The sequence below is a fragment of the Hyperolius riggenbachi genome, chromosome 5, assembly GCF_040937935.1.
Source record: "Hyperolius riggenbachi isolate aHypRig1 chromosome 5, aHypRig1.pri, whole genome shotgun sequence".
NCBI classification, from domain to species: Eukaryota; Metazoa; Chordata; class Amphibia; order Anura; family Hyperoliidae; genus Hyperolius; species Hyperolius riggenbachi.
This window is the reverse complement of record NC_090650.1, coordinates 402,288,936-402,305,363: the sequence shown is the minus strand read 5'-3', so window position 1 is coordinate 402,305,363 and position 16,428 is coordinate 402,288,936. Positions and strand designations below refer to the sequence as shown.

General features: G+C 44.4%; 1 protein-coding gene across 1 annotated transcript in view; it reads right to left on the bottom strand.

Annotated features, from left to right (window-relative positions):
• The window catches only part of LOC137519142 (fibrocystin-L-like), a 249,726-nt gene that overhangs the window by 75,800 nt on the left and 157,498 nt on the right, over window positions 1-16,428 (bottom strand). Inside the window, exons 32-34 of the mRNA XM_068237924.1 lie at window positions 16,091-16,277; window positions 8,334-8,422; window positions 3,503-3,660 (exon numbers count right to left, since the gene is read on the bottom strand). Coding sequence (XP_068094025.1) covers window positions 3,503-3,660; window positions 8,334-8,422; window positions 16,091-16,277 — 434 coding nt within the window. The remainder of the gene's footprint in view (window positions 1-3,502; window positions 3,661-8,333; window positions 8,423-16,090; window positions 16,278-16,428) is intronic.

Sequence of the window (16,428 nt, the reverse complement as noted above, 5' to 3'; positions counted from 1 at the left end):
CCTGAGACACATAGAGCTCTGTCGGAGGCCTTCTCTGCTCCTTACTTTGGATGCTGAGAAGGCCTTCGACAGAGTTCATTGGCAATTCCTGAAAGCGACCCTCTGCAAATTTGGATTCTCAGGTACGATTATATCGGCAATCATGGCGCTATATTCCGCTCCCTCTGCCCGGGTCAACGCAGCTGGATTTATATCTAAACCCTTCAGCATATCTAATGGCACCCGCCAGGGATGCCCCCTATCACCCATTATATTTGTATTAATCATGGAAACCTTGGCCCAAAAAATCCGCTCTAACCCTAACATAACAGGAGTAAAAACCAAAGACTGCACCCATGTTATTAGTCTCTTTGCAGACGATGTGGCATTGATTCTAACTAACCCTTTAACGTCCCTTCAAGCGGTTCTACAAGAACTCCAAACCTTCTCAACAGTATCTCTATATAAATTAAATAACCACAAATCATACATCCTAGGTCTAAATATACCTCCAAAACTTCATGACCATATATCCCACCAGTTCCCGTTTCCCTGGGCAGAGAGAGCAGTGTCCTACTTGGGCATCCACTTAACGCAAAAAGCGTCAGAATTATATAAATACAACTTTCTCCCTCTCCTGTCTGCAGTCAAACAGGAATGTGAAGGCATGTCCAAAATATGGCTTGCTTGGTCAGGAAAGATTGCAGCTTTTAAGATGCTTACTCTACCAAAAATCTTGTATTTCTTTCGCACGCTCCAAATCCCTATCCAAGCCCAGTGGTTCACAGACATCAGAAAATGTATCAACTCATGTGTTTGGGGAGGCAAGAAAGTTAGAACCTCTTTCCAAATTATGACACTACCCAAACAACTAGGAGGAATGGGACTCCCATGCATTAAAACATACTATCACGCTGCAAATTTAGACATGATTAGATTCTGGTGGTCCCCTTCAGCAACTCAACCATGGGTGTCCTTTGAACGTAGTGAGTTGGGGTGTAACCTCAAAGACCTACTCCTTAGCATTCAGATGGGTGCCAAACCCCCTAAATCCCCATACCTATCGATCCAAGCTACCCTGCGTTCATGGGAATATTTCACTAAAAACCCCCCTGACCCCACCTCCTCCATATCAATCAAAGCAGATATAAAGGTCCTCGAACTTCTCTCCCGAGACCTCAATCTCAGTCCTTGGGTTAACCATGGCATAATGGACATAAACGACTTGTTTATAGGGAATAAAGTAAAATCCTTCAACTGTTTAGTTCAGACATATAACCTACGTCATACGCAATTATTTGCCCTACCACAGAGTATTGCACATAGTTAAAGGGTTCAAAATAACACCGCCTAAACTCTATCCAAATATCGCAACCATGCTTAATTACAAGGGATAGTATAGAGGTGGGTTGGCAGTTTGGTATAAAGCTCTACTGATACACTCACAAACAGCACTTAATAAATATGCTATTATCTGGACGAACGATCTCCAAACCAATATCTCAAGCCTCCAACTTCTCCAATCCCATAGAGCAATATCGGCCATTTCGAAATGTAACACACATTGGGAGATGATGCGAAAAATATTATACAGGTGGTATATGACTCCACGAAAGATAGCTTCCTTCACACAAGAAGTATCACAGATGTGTTGGAAGTGCAACAACCAAATAGGGACCTACGTCCATATGTTTTGGGAATGCCCATTAGTATCAGAACTTTGGAATGAGGTTGAGGGCCTGATACGCCACTCTTTAATGCCAGACTTCCACCTCACTCCACAACTAGCCATTCTCCTAGTGGACTGTAACATCATCCCCCAGACACTACAACCAACTATTTGCCATATTATATTAAGCGCCCTCCACCTAATTACAACTAACTGGAAAGCACAAGAAAAATTTGAAATTCCCCAGCTTCTAGCCAATGCTAAAGCTAACCTGCTCATGGAACACAAAATTAGAGCCAGACTCTCCCTAGCGAATGAGAACTTTAACCCTCAACATTTCTGGTCATTTCTCCAAGTTCCCTGATAAAGATAAAGATAACTCTGCTCCTAGCTACAAGTAAGTGCAGGCAGAGGACCATTCTCATCACGGGTTCAATCTTAAATCTTAAGAAATATATATACTCCACAGTGTAAACTCTCTCTGGGCTTGTATACACACACACGTACCAAAACACACCAATCTTCATGGTATACCTCCTGTTGTCAGAACGTGTTAATGTTAGGTTCCCTCCTTATAGGGCATGTTTATGTTTATGTTTAGGATATGTGCATGTTTATGATAGGTTTTTGATAGGATATGTCAATGTTTATGATACGTTCTTATCTAACTATACCCCCCACCCATTTATGACACTCTGTATCGATACACTCAGGAATGAGCAAGTGCCCGACGGAGGCTCTATAGAGCCACCTGATTCCGCCAGGCAATTCGTAAGAGGTGCCCTCCCCTGTCAGCCCTTAGGGTTCAGTAAATGACGGTTAAGAGGTGCACGATATATCCAAGGCATTATTACTGAGACTGTATGACATGTAGAAATTTCCGTACATCTTTATTGACATTGTATAATACGCATATATAATTGTACAATCCTCTTGCTTGACCTGTCATCTGTTATTCACTTTTTTCAATAAAAAACTTTATGATGGAAAAAAAAGAGGAACTAGAAAGAGAGAGAGAGAGAGAGAGAGCTAATTTTTCTCTTGGATATATCATAATGGTACATGCTAGGCTGGCTTCAGCATGTAGTATTGTAGTGTGTTGTGTTGGTGGTATAATGGTTAGGATAGCAGCCTACCAAGTGGTAGGCCTGGGTTCGATGATTCCCGGCCAATGTATGCGAGTTGGCTTTTGACATCCTACAAATCCCTAAGCAAGCTAATTTTTCGCTTGGATATATCATAATGGTACATGCTAGGCTGGCTTCAGCATGTAGAGTTGGTGGTGGTATAGTGGTGAGGAGAGCTGCCTACCAAGCACCAGACCTGGGTTTGATTCCTGGCCAATGTTCATTCACGATTGAACGTCTGCACTGCTCGTAGTCATGCTCCCATAACCTATGCAGAACGCTCTTGCCCATCAGAGTGTGACTGTGACTGGGGCCGCCACGCACTTGCGCTTGTGCAGTGGCTGCCGACCTGGCCAGGTCATGAGGGAGGGATCCCCTGATTTTTATTGATTTCCCAGATGTATCCTTCAATGTCTTTTTTTTTCCTCTTTTTTTCAGGCCTTCGAGAGGGATTCTGAGAGACAACAACAACTGCTTGGAATACAGGGAGTGTATTGGCGGAAGTGTTATGTTTGCCTTTCTACGTGTATAAACTCCCTTTGAGTCATTCTTTTTATCGCTTAAAATTCCTGCACCAATGCTCACAGCAATACTACTGTGTCAGCATTCAGTTCCATATTTGTTCTGTGGTGGTGCTGTAGATGGGAAACATGGGAGATGTGTGACAATACAGCATTGATGCAGATGCAACCAGTGACCACTGCAAAGGCGTGGGGGTGCTCCTCACCTGTATAGAGATATATGTTGCATTCAGGACTGTGGTTTGGAAGATGGGTGCAGATCCTGCTGATGATGAGTTAGCTGTCAGGTTTCTTAGCTCCAGAATACCATAAATGAGCAGTTTGTTCAGAGAGGGAATAGCCACATCTGCTATAATGCACTTGCCTGAAATAAAGGAAATAGAAACACTAAATAACCCAGTAAAAGTTGCAGCTGAAGACTAGGAAGACTCATAGGGGAATCACAACACATTTAACCCGTCAGCAGCCAATTTATTTAGAGGCTTGCAAGCGTTCCAGACCAATTTATTTTAGCATATGTTTGTATTTCTTATTTGTTACATTTCCATGCTTCTACGGTTCTCAGTACTGCTGTATTGTGTACTTATGACCACTTGTCACTAGGGGGCAGTGTGAGACAATAACAGAGGAAACTGCTTTCAGTTCCTATACCCTCTGCTCTGCAGAGAGATCAAACCATTCCAAGAATTTACAGCACAACTAGTTCTGCAGACTGAAGTCAAAAAGCAGTGCACTCATCTCGAACGAGACAACTCTATTGAAGCTGCTAATAAGTTAAAAGGATTCAGCTTCAGTGAAGCATACTTTTATGTACCGTGTGCTTTACTGTATGCAACACAGTGTACATGTTACGCACACTCTTCCTTTCCATTCCATTGCAATCCTGTTTTTCAGGATGCGCAAAGCAATGTGCTAAATATGAAAGCAGCTTTAGGCCTGGGAACCACTTGCAGCGCTTTGTGATGGAACGCAATGCCTCCTGGATTTTGAAAATCATGGGAAGTCTGCAATTGTGACTGCAATTCCCTGAGTGATCACAATTTGGTTCTGCCGCCACTGACGCGATCGCTCCCAAAATGCTGCATGCAGTGATTTGCAATCGCCCCATGAGTGCATTGTTGCAAATGGAACCAAGCCTGTAGGGTTCCACTGCTGCAGTGCTTTGCAGGTCGGCAGGTGCTGCAAAAGCACTGCAAATGGATTCCAGGCCTTAAAAACCAATACAGGCACCCAAAGTACATTAAAGGGGCACTACAGTGAAAAACTGTAAATTTAAAATGTGTGCAAACATATATAAATAAGAAGTACAAGAGTAAAATGAGCCATACATTACTTTTCTCCTATGTTGCTGTCACTTATAGTAGGTAGTAGAAATCTGACATAAGTTACAGGTTTTGGACTAGTTCATCTCTTCATAGGGGATGCTCAGCAAGGCTTTTATTCTTTATAAAGATATTCCCTAAAAAGAATTTAAACAATGATGCTGGCCAGCTTCCCTGCTCCCTACACCGTTTTTTGCCATTTGGACAGAGCAACTGCCATTCACTAAGTGCTTGTGAACATAAATATATCCCTGAGAATCCCCTATAAAGAGATGGACTAGTCCAAAACCTGTCACTTCTGTCAGACTTCTACTACCTACTGTAAGTGACAGCAACATAGGAGAAAAGTAAGTTATGGCTCATTTTACTCTGGAAAAAATGTACTTCTTATTTGTATTTGTTTGCACATATTTTAAATTTGTACAGTTTTTCGCTGTAGTGCCCCTTTAAGACTCTATGCAGTCTTTTGTCCTATCACAACACTTAACTTTACACTATTCCTCCATCTCTGTTTCAATGTGCAGCAGTCCATCTCCCACTATATTCCATGTGCAGCCATAAATTAATTATATGCACCACCCCAATTCAATTCGATGTTGCTGCCATGCATTACACATTCAGCCCCCTCCATTCTACAGTATATGCAACCAGGGCTGCTCAAATCCAGACCCGGGAGACATCCGGATAGTTCTATGCGGATATCTCCCAGTTACCTGTGCGGGGTGGGTAGGGGGGGTCAATCTTACCTGTCCGACATCTTCTTCAGTCAGTCCCTAGGCTGACTGAAGAAGATCAGACATGTTGGAAATGATCTATCGAACCATCTATCTGCTGAAAAAACGTATGGTGTATTCCCCACATAAGGGGTCATTTCCACTAGCACAAATCTGCATGCATTTTCTGCATGCAGATTCGCATTACAATACAAGTCATTGGGCTTGTTTCCATTACAGGCGACATTTGTTACCCCTGCAGGAGAAAAGAACCGGCCGCCTCTGCAACAACTTTCTGCGCGGTGTAAGCACTTTCACGTTAACGCAAACGCTTTTTCAATAGTCAATAGTATGGCATTTTTTAAAAATTGTGAATCTATGAATGTTTTTTTCTATGCAGATTCGCCTAGGCATAGTGGAAACGGGCCCCTAAGGTGGCCATACATCAGGCGACATGGTGGGCAGTCGGCCATCCAATTCAATCATTATAATTAAAGAGAGTCTGAAGCGAAAATAAATCTCGCTTCAGACCTCATAGATAGCAGGGGCATGTGTGCCCCTGCTAAAATGCCGCTATCCCGCCGCTAAACGGGGGTCCCTTCACCCCCAAATCCCCTCGGTGCAGCGGGGGAGCGCTTCCTGGTTGGGGCAGGGCTAACCGCCGCAGCCCTGCCCCACGCGCGTCTGTCAGCGCGTATCTCCCCCTCTCCCCCGCACCTCTCAGTCTTCCTTCACTGAGAGGGGCGGGGGAGAGGCGGCGATGCGCCGCTGATAGACACGACTGGAGGCAGGGCTGCAGCTGTTAGCCCTGCCTCCAGTAGCGACCAAGTCTGCGACCAAGTGTTGCAATGGGGAGTTTGGGGGTGAAGGGACCCCCGTTTAGCGGCGCGATAGCGGCGGTTTAGCAGGGGCACACATGCCCCTGCTAACTATGAGCTCTGAAGCGAGATTTATTCTCGCTTCAGAGTCTCTTTAAATGAGACGAAAACCGGTGCCGCCAAGAGCATGCCCGATCGAGGATGCAACCAATTTAAGGCTGAAATTGGTTGCATGTATCGATCAGACATGCTGCAAAATCTTGGGCCGATGTGCTCAATTGGGTGCATGGCAGTAACAGCATGCAATATCGGGATAAGCGACAGAACACGATGTAACCTCCAGCGCTGTCCCCCCTAATGCACATGTACGCCCTTCCTCCCGACTCCCATGCAGAAATATTTCACCTGTTGTGTCCGCCGCTGTTTTTGTCCTTTTCCTCACACACGCTCCCCACGTGGTTGCTGTTATGTGGGTGTGGGGGCGACGTCACACACACCCGCAAGCAATACGTCAGCAACCACGTGGGGAGCATATGTGTGAGGAAGAGGACAGAGACACAGGTAAAGTATTCATGCATGGACCCCGGGGCACATTTTACATTAGGGGGGACAACGCCAGAGGCCGATTCCTGAATGTTTTCATGCTAAAATCGATCGGGAATCGGCCCGCGGTTTATGGCGCCCAACAGAGTTCTCTCCGATCAGACATAGATCTGTCTCTTGGTTGATCTGCCCATATGTCATCTCATATATGGGCACCTTTAGGCCTCTTTTCCACGGACAGTTGATAAGCAGTAAAATGCCTCTCAAACTCTCACAACTGCTCACTGCTGCCTGGCAACTGCTCGCTGCTGCCTGGCAACTGCTCGCTGCTGCCTGGCAACTGCTCGTTGCTGCCTGGCAACTGCTCGTTGCTGCCTGGTAACAGCTCGCTGCTGCCTGGCAACGGCTCGCTGCTGCCTGGTAACTACTCGCTGCTGCCTGGCAACTGCTTGCTGCTGCCTGGTAACTGCTCACTGCTGCCTGCCTGGTAACTGCTTGCTGAGCCTGGTAACTGCTTGCCGAGCACACACTTCAACTGTCCGTGGAAAAGAGGCCTTACATTAGCAAGAGTTTTTTAAATTGCTGGCGCTTAAAAAGCCGTTCATAGTGTGAACCAGCCAAGAGACAGCTTGAGATAAGGTTTTAATGCAGGAACGTTCAAAGTGTCATCATTTCTGCTTTATTTTACAGCTTAAAACACAGAGTATGGATTCTAAACTGCAACTGTGACAGAATGATGCAATGTTATAAATAAAGCTATGTAACCAAAAATAAAAATGAGACTGTTTTCTTCACTTCTAATGATCTATTTATTATCCATAGTACCAAGCACATGCGGAGAGAAGGGCCCCTTCTTTTTAATTGCCAATAAAGAGGCCCCTTCAGCCGCAGGAAGCCCTGCCCACCAACTGCGGGAAGCCCCACCCCCAAATCACAGGAAGCCCCATCTACCACCTGCAGGAAGCTCAGCCAGCCCGCTGTCACTTGCTTTCTCTGTCCTCCTCCCCAGCTGCCTCTTAGCATGGTGCAGAGGTTCGGGGAAGGCATGCTACTGTAGTGAGGGATCTCGCAACGCTGCTGGGCACATGCACAGAGCGAGATCTCTCACATGCAGCAAGCCAGAGAACAGAGTGTGCATGTAGTCCACTCCTATGGGATAAGGTGCATTGGTAAGCAGCTTCACCCAACGCAAGCCTAGCCACCTCCCAAATCCAGCCAGGCCAACACCCAGTACACTGTGATGTGATGCTACCTGCCTGCCTCTCACCTTCCCCAGCCAGCACCTTGATTCTCTGTCCCACCCACTCAAGCATCCAGCATTTACCGGTAGTTGTTCCCACCCCAGCCAGCACCTTGATGCTCTCTCTCACCCACCCTAGCCAGTATCCGGATGCTACCTCCCACCCACTCACCCCGCAGCCAGCACCCGGATACTACATAGGTTTTGAGCACTCCCCTTTGAGGATCCTCTGCACGGCCCTGCGTACTACACATACAATTCATTATCTCATATGTTCATTTTTTGCTTCACATTCGCTTTAAGAAGCCTCTCTAACCATTCACAGTGTTCTTCCAGCAGCACGATGACAGGTTACATTATAAGAATGCACAGTTATTTGCATAAAACGTGACATTTACTACCTGCAGGGATGACAACATTGGATCCATTAGTGGGGACGGCGTAATTGTTCTCTGGAGATGATAGCCAGAAGGAGACGTTCGACCAATAACTGCAGACAAAACAATAGAGACTTTCACTGGCTTGTAAAAGTAAAAGTGAAATAAAGTTTTCAACAAAATTGTCCTCCAGACAATCCTCCTTTAGCACAGACTGTAAAAAAAAAGAACATTTTACTGAATGCAATAATTTTCAGATCATTTAACTACTTGACAACTGAGGTGTTTTTCCCCTTGTGGACCAGAGAAAATTTTCACCTGGCAGTGCTCCTCCCTTTCTTTTCGCCAATAACTTAATCACAGTGAAATGATCTCTATCTTGTTTTTCTCGCCACCAATTAGGCTTTCTTTGGGAGGTACGGTAAGCTAAGAATTATTTTATCCTAAACACATTTTAATTGGAATAATAAGAAAGAAATGAATTGAAAAATTGAAAAAATGCATTATTTCTCAGTTTTGGGCCATTATAGTGTTAAAATAAAATGTTCTACTGTGGATAAAAGCCATACATTTTATTTGCCCATTTGTCCCGATTATTGCAACGTTTAAAAAATGTTCCTAGTACAATGTATGGTGCCAATATTTTATTTGGAAATAAAAGTGCATTTTTTCAGTTTTGCGTCTATCACGAATTACAGGCTCGTAAATTAAAAATTAATAGTAATATACCCTCTTGACATAAATATTTAAAAAAAAGTTCAGTCCCTAAGGTAACTACTTATATATTTTTATTAATGTACATTTTTTTTCCTATACAAAAAAAATGTTTGAGTACTAGTTAATTATTAAACTCAGTGTGGGGATTTTTATTAAATAAAAATGCATTTTGGTGTAATTTACTATTTGGCCACAAGATGTCCTCAGTCATCATTTCCGATTCACCTACGTAAGCACGTGAATCGCAAGTAATGCGCGGCACTTAACAACAGGAAAGATACAATGAATGCCGGCGTCTTGTAGACGCATTCATTGAATTGGGGACTTAGATGAATGGGAACTGCAGTCCCAATCTTTCATCTCCTCGGTAACCGGAGGCAACGGCGGCGCGATCACGTGTGCATGCAGGAGCGAGCGTCGGCTGCATGCCGTTGTAGACTTGTATTAGGGTGACCATATTTTGATTTCCAAAAAAGAGGACAATCACAACAGCATGTGGGCGTGGTCATGGGTGGGGCCAAATATACAAGACCTTAGCAGTGTGCTTGGAGGTCGCAGGTTCACAGGAGTGTGGGAGTGCTGGCGTGTGCGTGAGCCGTACCTGTGAGACGTTTCGGAAGGGCGCCCCGGCTGCCACTTGCCACCCGCTTGGTGCTCTGCCTTGGTGTTCCGCTCTGCTTGCCGCCCGCTTGTTGCTTGCTCGGTGCTCTGCCTTGTCCTGTCTACCTGTCGTTCTCTTGCCGCTTGCTGTTACTTGTTGCCCTGCATTACTTTACTCCTGCCTGTGTGTGCCATCTGTGTCACGTCTGATGCGTGATCTGCATGCCGGGGATGCTGTGGGCCCTCGGTTCTGAGTCATGAGCTACTGATCATGAGCTGGATTGCGAGCCGTTCAATGAATCAGCCGTCCTGAGCCATCCTCAGGGCCGGGTTTACAGCTCAGGAGCCTATAGGCACATAAGCTCTGGCGCCCTAAACTCTGGCCATTAACACAGACCACACCCCCTTTTTCTACATGGTGGTGTAGTGGATAGCACTCTCGCCTTCCAGTGCTGGGTCCCTGGTTCCAATCACAGCCAGGGCACTATTTGCATGTAGGTTGTATGTTCTCCCCATGTCTGTGTGGGTTTCCTTCAGGCACTCCGGTTTCCTCCACATCCCAAAAACATACAGATAAGTTAATTGGCTTCCCCCAAAATTGCCCTAGACTATGATATATACATTACACGAGACATATGCCTATGGTGGGGATTAGATTGTGAGCTCCACCGAGGGACAGCTAAATGACAAGACAATATACTGTGTACAGCGCTGTGGTTGGAAGATGTTGGTGCTTTATAAATACTAAATATTAATATGCCAAATAAACTGCAGGAGATAGTAAGAAAAGTGTAAACCTAAGTGAGTGAACACCTTTTAAAAACACAAGAGAAAAACCCTGATGTTGCAAAATAAGTGTAGCATGGTAAGAAAACAGAGCTCCAAGGGTTAAGGCAGCAGCATGAAAGGAGGGAGGGGGGTAGGGGGACTGCTGGGGGAGAGGTGATGTCCGATGAGCAGTGTGCGAGTGTCTGTGCAGAGAAAGGAGTAAAGGCAGAGTGCAATGAGAGACAGCTCACCAGGGACCAATTGGCTGGATGTCACACCACGCTGTGCTAAGCAGCTTTGGGGAGGGTGAAGTGTCCCTGCACGCTGGAGCAGACTGGCTGGCTGGAGGGGAGAAGGAAAGGGACAGAGCGTGTTTCACAGCGTGGCCACAGGAAACAGGAAGAGAGCCTTGTTTCTAAGGCAACACAGACGCTCCTGCCTCCTGCTATGCCAATAAACAAGAGTAGGAGGGGGCGCATGGAGTACTCATAGAGCAGCTGGTGGAGCGACTCACTCCAAAGAGCCGGCTCCTGTTCAGCTCCTAAACGGCTCTCTTCACTACCTACCCGGACATTTCAAAACCCCGCCCTGACGGCCCGGACAGGTCAGAAAAAGTGGACCTGTCCGGGCAAAAGAGGACGCCTGGTCAGCCTACTTGTATTCACGGCCCTGGTGCATCCTGTAAATTTTTGCGGTGTGATTGACTGGTTGGATTAGTCAACTCTCCCTCTCCGTAAGCGGATTGGTCAGCTCTCCTTGTCTCCCTATTTATCAGAGCGGTATGGAAGAAAAGATCGTGCAGTGCCCATAAAACACGCCTCTTTCACCCTTCTAGCCCACCCTTGTATCCTATTTAAAGGGAAGGTTCAGGGAGGGGATTAAAAAAATAAAAATAAATTTCCACTTACCTGGGGCTTCCTCCAGCCCGTGGCAGGCAGGAGGTGCCCTCGCCGCCGCTCCGCAGGCTCCCGGTGGTCTCCGGTGCCTGACCCGACCTGGCCAGGCCGGCTGCCAGGTCGGGCTCTTCTGCGCTCCATTTCCTGGCACTTCTGCGTCCCACGCCGGCGCGCTGACATCATCGGACGTCCGCCGGGCTGTACTGCGCATGCGCAGAACTACTGCGCCTGCGCAGTACAGCCCGGCGGGCGTCCGATGACGTCAGCGCGCCGGCATGGGACGCAGAAGTGCCAGGAAATGGAGCGCAGAAGAGCCCGACCTGGCCGCCGGCCTGGCCAGGTTGGGTCGGGCACCGGAGACCACCGGGAGCCTGTGGAGCGGCGGCGAGGGCACCTCCTGCCTGCCACGGGCTGGAGGAAGCCCCAGGTAAGTGGAAATTTATTTTTATTTTTTAATCCCCTCCCTGAACCTTCCCTTTAATACCTTCTCTGCCTCTCAGATCTCACACATGTGCACTTCACTACAGTCCTCAGCAGCGAGATCTGAGAGGCGGTAACAGGATAGGGCATATCACCCGGCATCAAAGACACCCGGCGTATAAGACGACCCCTGACTTTCCAGAAGATTTTCAAGGGTTAAAAAGTAGTCTTATACGCCAGTATATACAGTAGGCTTGATTCACAAAGCCGTGCTAACTGTTAGCACGCTGGTGAAAAGCCCATAAACTGAGGTTAGGCGTGATAAAATAAACTCGCGCGTAAAGTTTTATGCGCGCACCGGACTTTGCGTGCAAGACTTTGCGCGCAAGTTTTTCCCTCAAAATGGTGCTAACCTACTTAGTGCAATGCTTAATACGCCCAAAAGTCTTTAGGCGTGCTAACTAGGTTAGCACCGCTTTGTGAATCAAGCCCAGTATTTGTAATTTCACACAAAGGGACATTTTTCTTTAATTGTTGCTTTATTTGCACACAATGGTCCTTATCCAATTAACTTTTTCTCCAGTATTTTCTACCAGGGGGTAATTTTTCATATTATCTAAATTGAAAAAGTACTAAAGAGTAAGTAAAAAACTAAAAAAGTAATATCAAACTTATTTTGAGAACTTTCTTGCATGTTGGGAGCTTTACAGTTTTTTTAATTGATACATTTTGAAAATATCTCCTTGGAGAAAACTCAGGACAAAAGTTATTATGAAACAAAGTGTTAGTACAACACTTTGCCAATCGAGAGGCTCGAGAGACTCAGACTTAACTGTGTTGTTGGCATCATTTTTAAAATTAGTAAGGCCCCGTTCACAATACAAACGCGGACGACCATGCGTGTGGAACCCAACGCATGCGAACGCACGCCATCCACGTTTGTATGCGTTGCGTGGTTGATCCTATCACTGAAAAGTTAATGGGACAGCCGCGCGGTTTTTGCAAAAAATGCGTGCAGCATGCGTTCCCAGACCGCACAGGTCCGGAACGCATGCAATATGAACATCAGACAGTGCAGTCTATGAACTGTCTGATGTCGTGCGTGTCGGCCTCCTGCACGCGTTTCCAAAACGCGGCTGGAAACTCGTGCAGTGTGAACGTGGCCTAATGGTAACATTGGTCAGTTAAAGCATTCACCATGTTGCCTTTGTACAATTTCAGCTAAATATAGAGTTGCATATTTTATTTGCAAATCATTGCATTCGGTTTTCACTTAAAGCGGAATGAAACCCAGCATTTCTTCTTTGCACTAAAAGATTATTTACAGCATATTATATAGTACCACCATTTTTTTTACTAGAACAGCCTTCAACTAGTTAAACACAGGAGTTACAAGCTCCCTGCAGGGAAAGCTGGATGCATCCGAACTTGAGATAATGTTATCTTGTGTTTACATTCCTCACTTGATACAATTAAGTAAAGACTTCTCTGACTGTGCAGACACTCCAGAACACAGTCAGACAATCAGAAAGCATTTGTGCATACATTACAAGATGAATAAACCAATTATGAATAAAATGCAAAGGCAGCTCTCAGAGCAAAAAAATTGTACTTTGGGAACTTGTAAGTTCTAAATGAATAATAATACTTATGCACAAAAGCAAATATGATAACCGTATGGCATATAAAGAGTAGGAAAACCTGTTTTTATTGAATATTATGTCAGGGTTTTATACCGCTTTAAAGCAAACCTGAACTGAAAAATAAAAGTCAAAATATACATACATACGACATACTTACCTTCCGCGTAGTCTACTCATCAATCTTTCTCCTCTCCCGCGTCCTGTTGGCCCACTGTGATTGATGGAATTCTCCGTCCTCCATTTTAAAAATGGCAATAACCTCGTAACACCTTCCAGTCAGCACTCCATTAACCAGTAATATCACTTTATCCGTACGAGAATCATGGACATTACCTTGCCCATCAGTTGTGCTTTTATTTTAACGAACAGCGACTGATATAGTGAAAAATGGCCCTACGGGCCCTTTTCCACTAGCAATTGCTAGCGTTCGCGCTAAACGCTAGCGATTGCGATTCAGCAAAGTTCCAACTTCTCCCGGCGATTGCAATCGCGGTTTTGCTATGCAATGCACTGCAGAGCAAAATCGCTGCAAAAATCGCTCTGCGGCATGATCGCGATTAAGTAAAAAACGAATCGCGGTAGTGGAAATTACCTACCGCAATTCCTATGTTATTTGGCAAACTGTAGTGATTTAAAAATCACTAGCGGTTTGCGATTTTGCGATTCAGCATCGCAATCGCCGCTAGTGGAAAAGGGCCCTAAGGCTTTTAGCTTCCGGAGAGACGAGTCTGACAAGATCTTGTCAGTTCTGGAATTTACTGTTAGAAGAAAATGGTGAGTTTTTAAGAGTAACTGATAGCAAGGTATTTATGTAATGTTCATTTGCAGGTACATCATGTGTTTATTTTAAATCATTTTACTCAGTTAAGGGGCCCTTAAAGTTTTTCCGTCCAATTTTTTTCTGGGGGGAAACTTGGATTATACGTTATGAAGGACCAGACTCACTGTGTATTTGTTTAGTGAACCAAAAGAACCCATAGTATTTGTTCAGGGGTTGATTTGAAGTTTTTTTAGAGCAGTTGGTGTGTCCTGCAATCCTTGTACCACAGCAGCACCTAGAGTTTTTACCGAGAGTCTTTGCATCCTTTGGGATTTACCAGTATTTATGAATATCTATTTAATAACTTGTGAATTATCCATTAAGGATTGTGACTTTTATCATCAGAAATAATATTTTAAACTGTATATTTTTACAACTACCTGTGTATTTCTGATTTCTGGCATTTATTGTTTTAATTACATTTTCATTATATATTTATATGTATTACATTTATATTATATATTTATATGTATATATATATATATATATATGTATATATATGTGTGTATATATATATATATATATATATATATATATATATATATATATATATATATATATATATATATATATATATTGTATGAATGGATATGCTTATACTACTGTATATTGGAATTATCTAATTATAGATACTATGAGCTTGACTCACTAAGACAAATAGCACACCTTATTGGAGTTAACACGCCCTATTAGAGTTAACATGTATTATCAGACATGTTGCCTTATCAGCGTTAACATGCCTTATCTGAGTAGCATAGCAAGCACTATGAACGTATACCTGCTAATTGGCAATGACGAGAGCTCCATTCATCCTGCCCTGAGCCCCTGTGGGTCCAATTACTTTAAAGGATATTATCCCTGCACTTTGATTGGCCCAATAGGCTGCCTGTCACGTAACAGGAAACTTGACAGGCAGCCCATATGGACTATATTGGAACGATACTTACGTATACGGTATAGGAGCCATTAGGGCTAGAGTTAGATAGGTTACTCAATCTATTATCAACTAGCATTGCCAAGTCCTACTCTAAAGGTCCGTACACACGCCGGACTGCAGGCAACGACGGGTCTGTCGTCATCTCCCGCTGGGCGGGTTTTCAGCAGACAGTCCGGCGTGTGTACAGTCTGTCGGCGGAAAGATAAGGCTGTTTCTGAGCGATCTGCCAGGTGGATCGCTCAGAAACAGCCGTATCAGTCTGCAGACAGACTGTACACACGCCGGACTGTCTGCAGAAAACCCGCCCAGCGGGAGGTGACGACAGACCTGTCGTTGCCTGCAGTCCTGCGTGTGTACGGACCTTTAGTTTGATGCTCTCAGCTATATTCTATTTAGTTTACATGGTGCCATAGCATTGATGTGACCAATACATTTGTCTACATTTTGTTTCATCGGCCATTTGACTGCAGATGATTGTACATAATTTTGTATAATCTGCAAAGATGGCAACATGACTTACTTATCCATGCTCTAGGTCATAAATAAATAAATTGAACAGAACTGGACCTAGTACTGACCCTTGTGGGACTCCATTGCTAACAGTTTTCCATTTTGAGTATGATCCATTTAATACTCACATATGTAATGAAAATGAGGATTATGAATATTTCCCCTATTTACACTCAGTCAAATTATAAACACTTAGAAAATGTGTCCTAATGTACAAAATGTATTGTACTGATTTTGTTATTATATATGCTTGTTATAAGTTACAAGTATCAAATTAACAGTTGTTGGAAGCACATTGAAGACAACCATAAAACATTGTTTATACGGTATGACTGAATCCAGGGCTGCTCAAAAGTAAATCATTTATCCACACATCAAAAACTAAGTTGGTATAATGATGGGTAGGAAAAAAAAAATCATTCAATAATCAGGACAATACAATCAAAAAATAGATTTTGTAGAATACTCACATACACACTCCGGAGTCTGTTGGGACAGGGCCAGGGACAGGGCCAGGGCCAGGGACCGGGACTGTGACTGGACTTGGAGTAGTAGGGCAGCTCTTGAAGTAGCACTGGTAGGCTCTGAAACTTACATAAATGTTTGGCATGGTTGGATCCAGTAGTCCCGCCTCAGGAAGTCTGTTTTTTCCAGAGACTGTAAAATAAAATATAAAGTTAGGCATTAGAATGATCTTCCTAAACTACATCCATTGATATTTTTTTTCCGCAGTGCCAAAATTCTAAAACATGGCGATGTGATAAAAACTTAAGAGGTGACAAAAGAAAAGAGTATAATTTGCAATCAT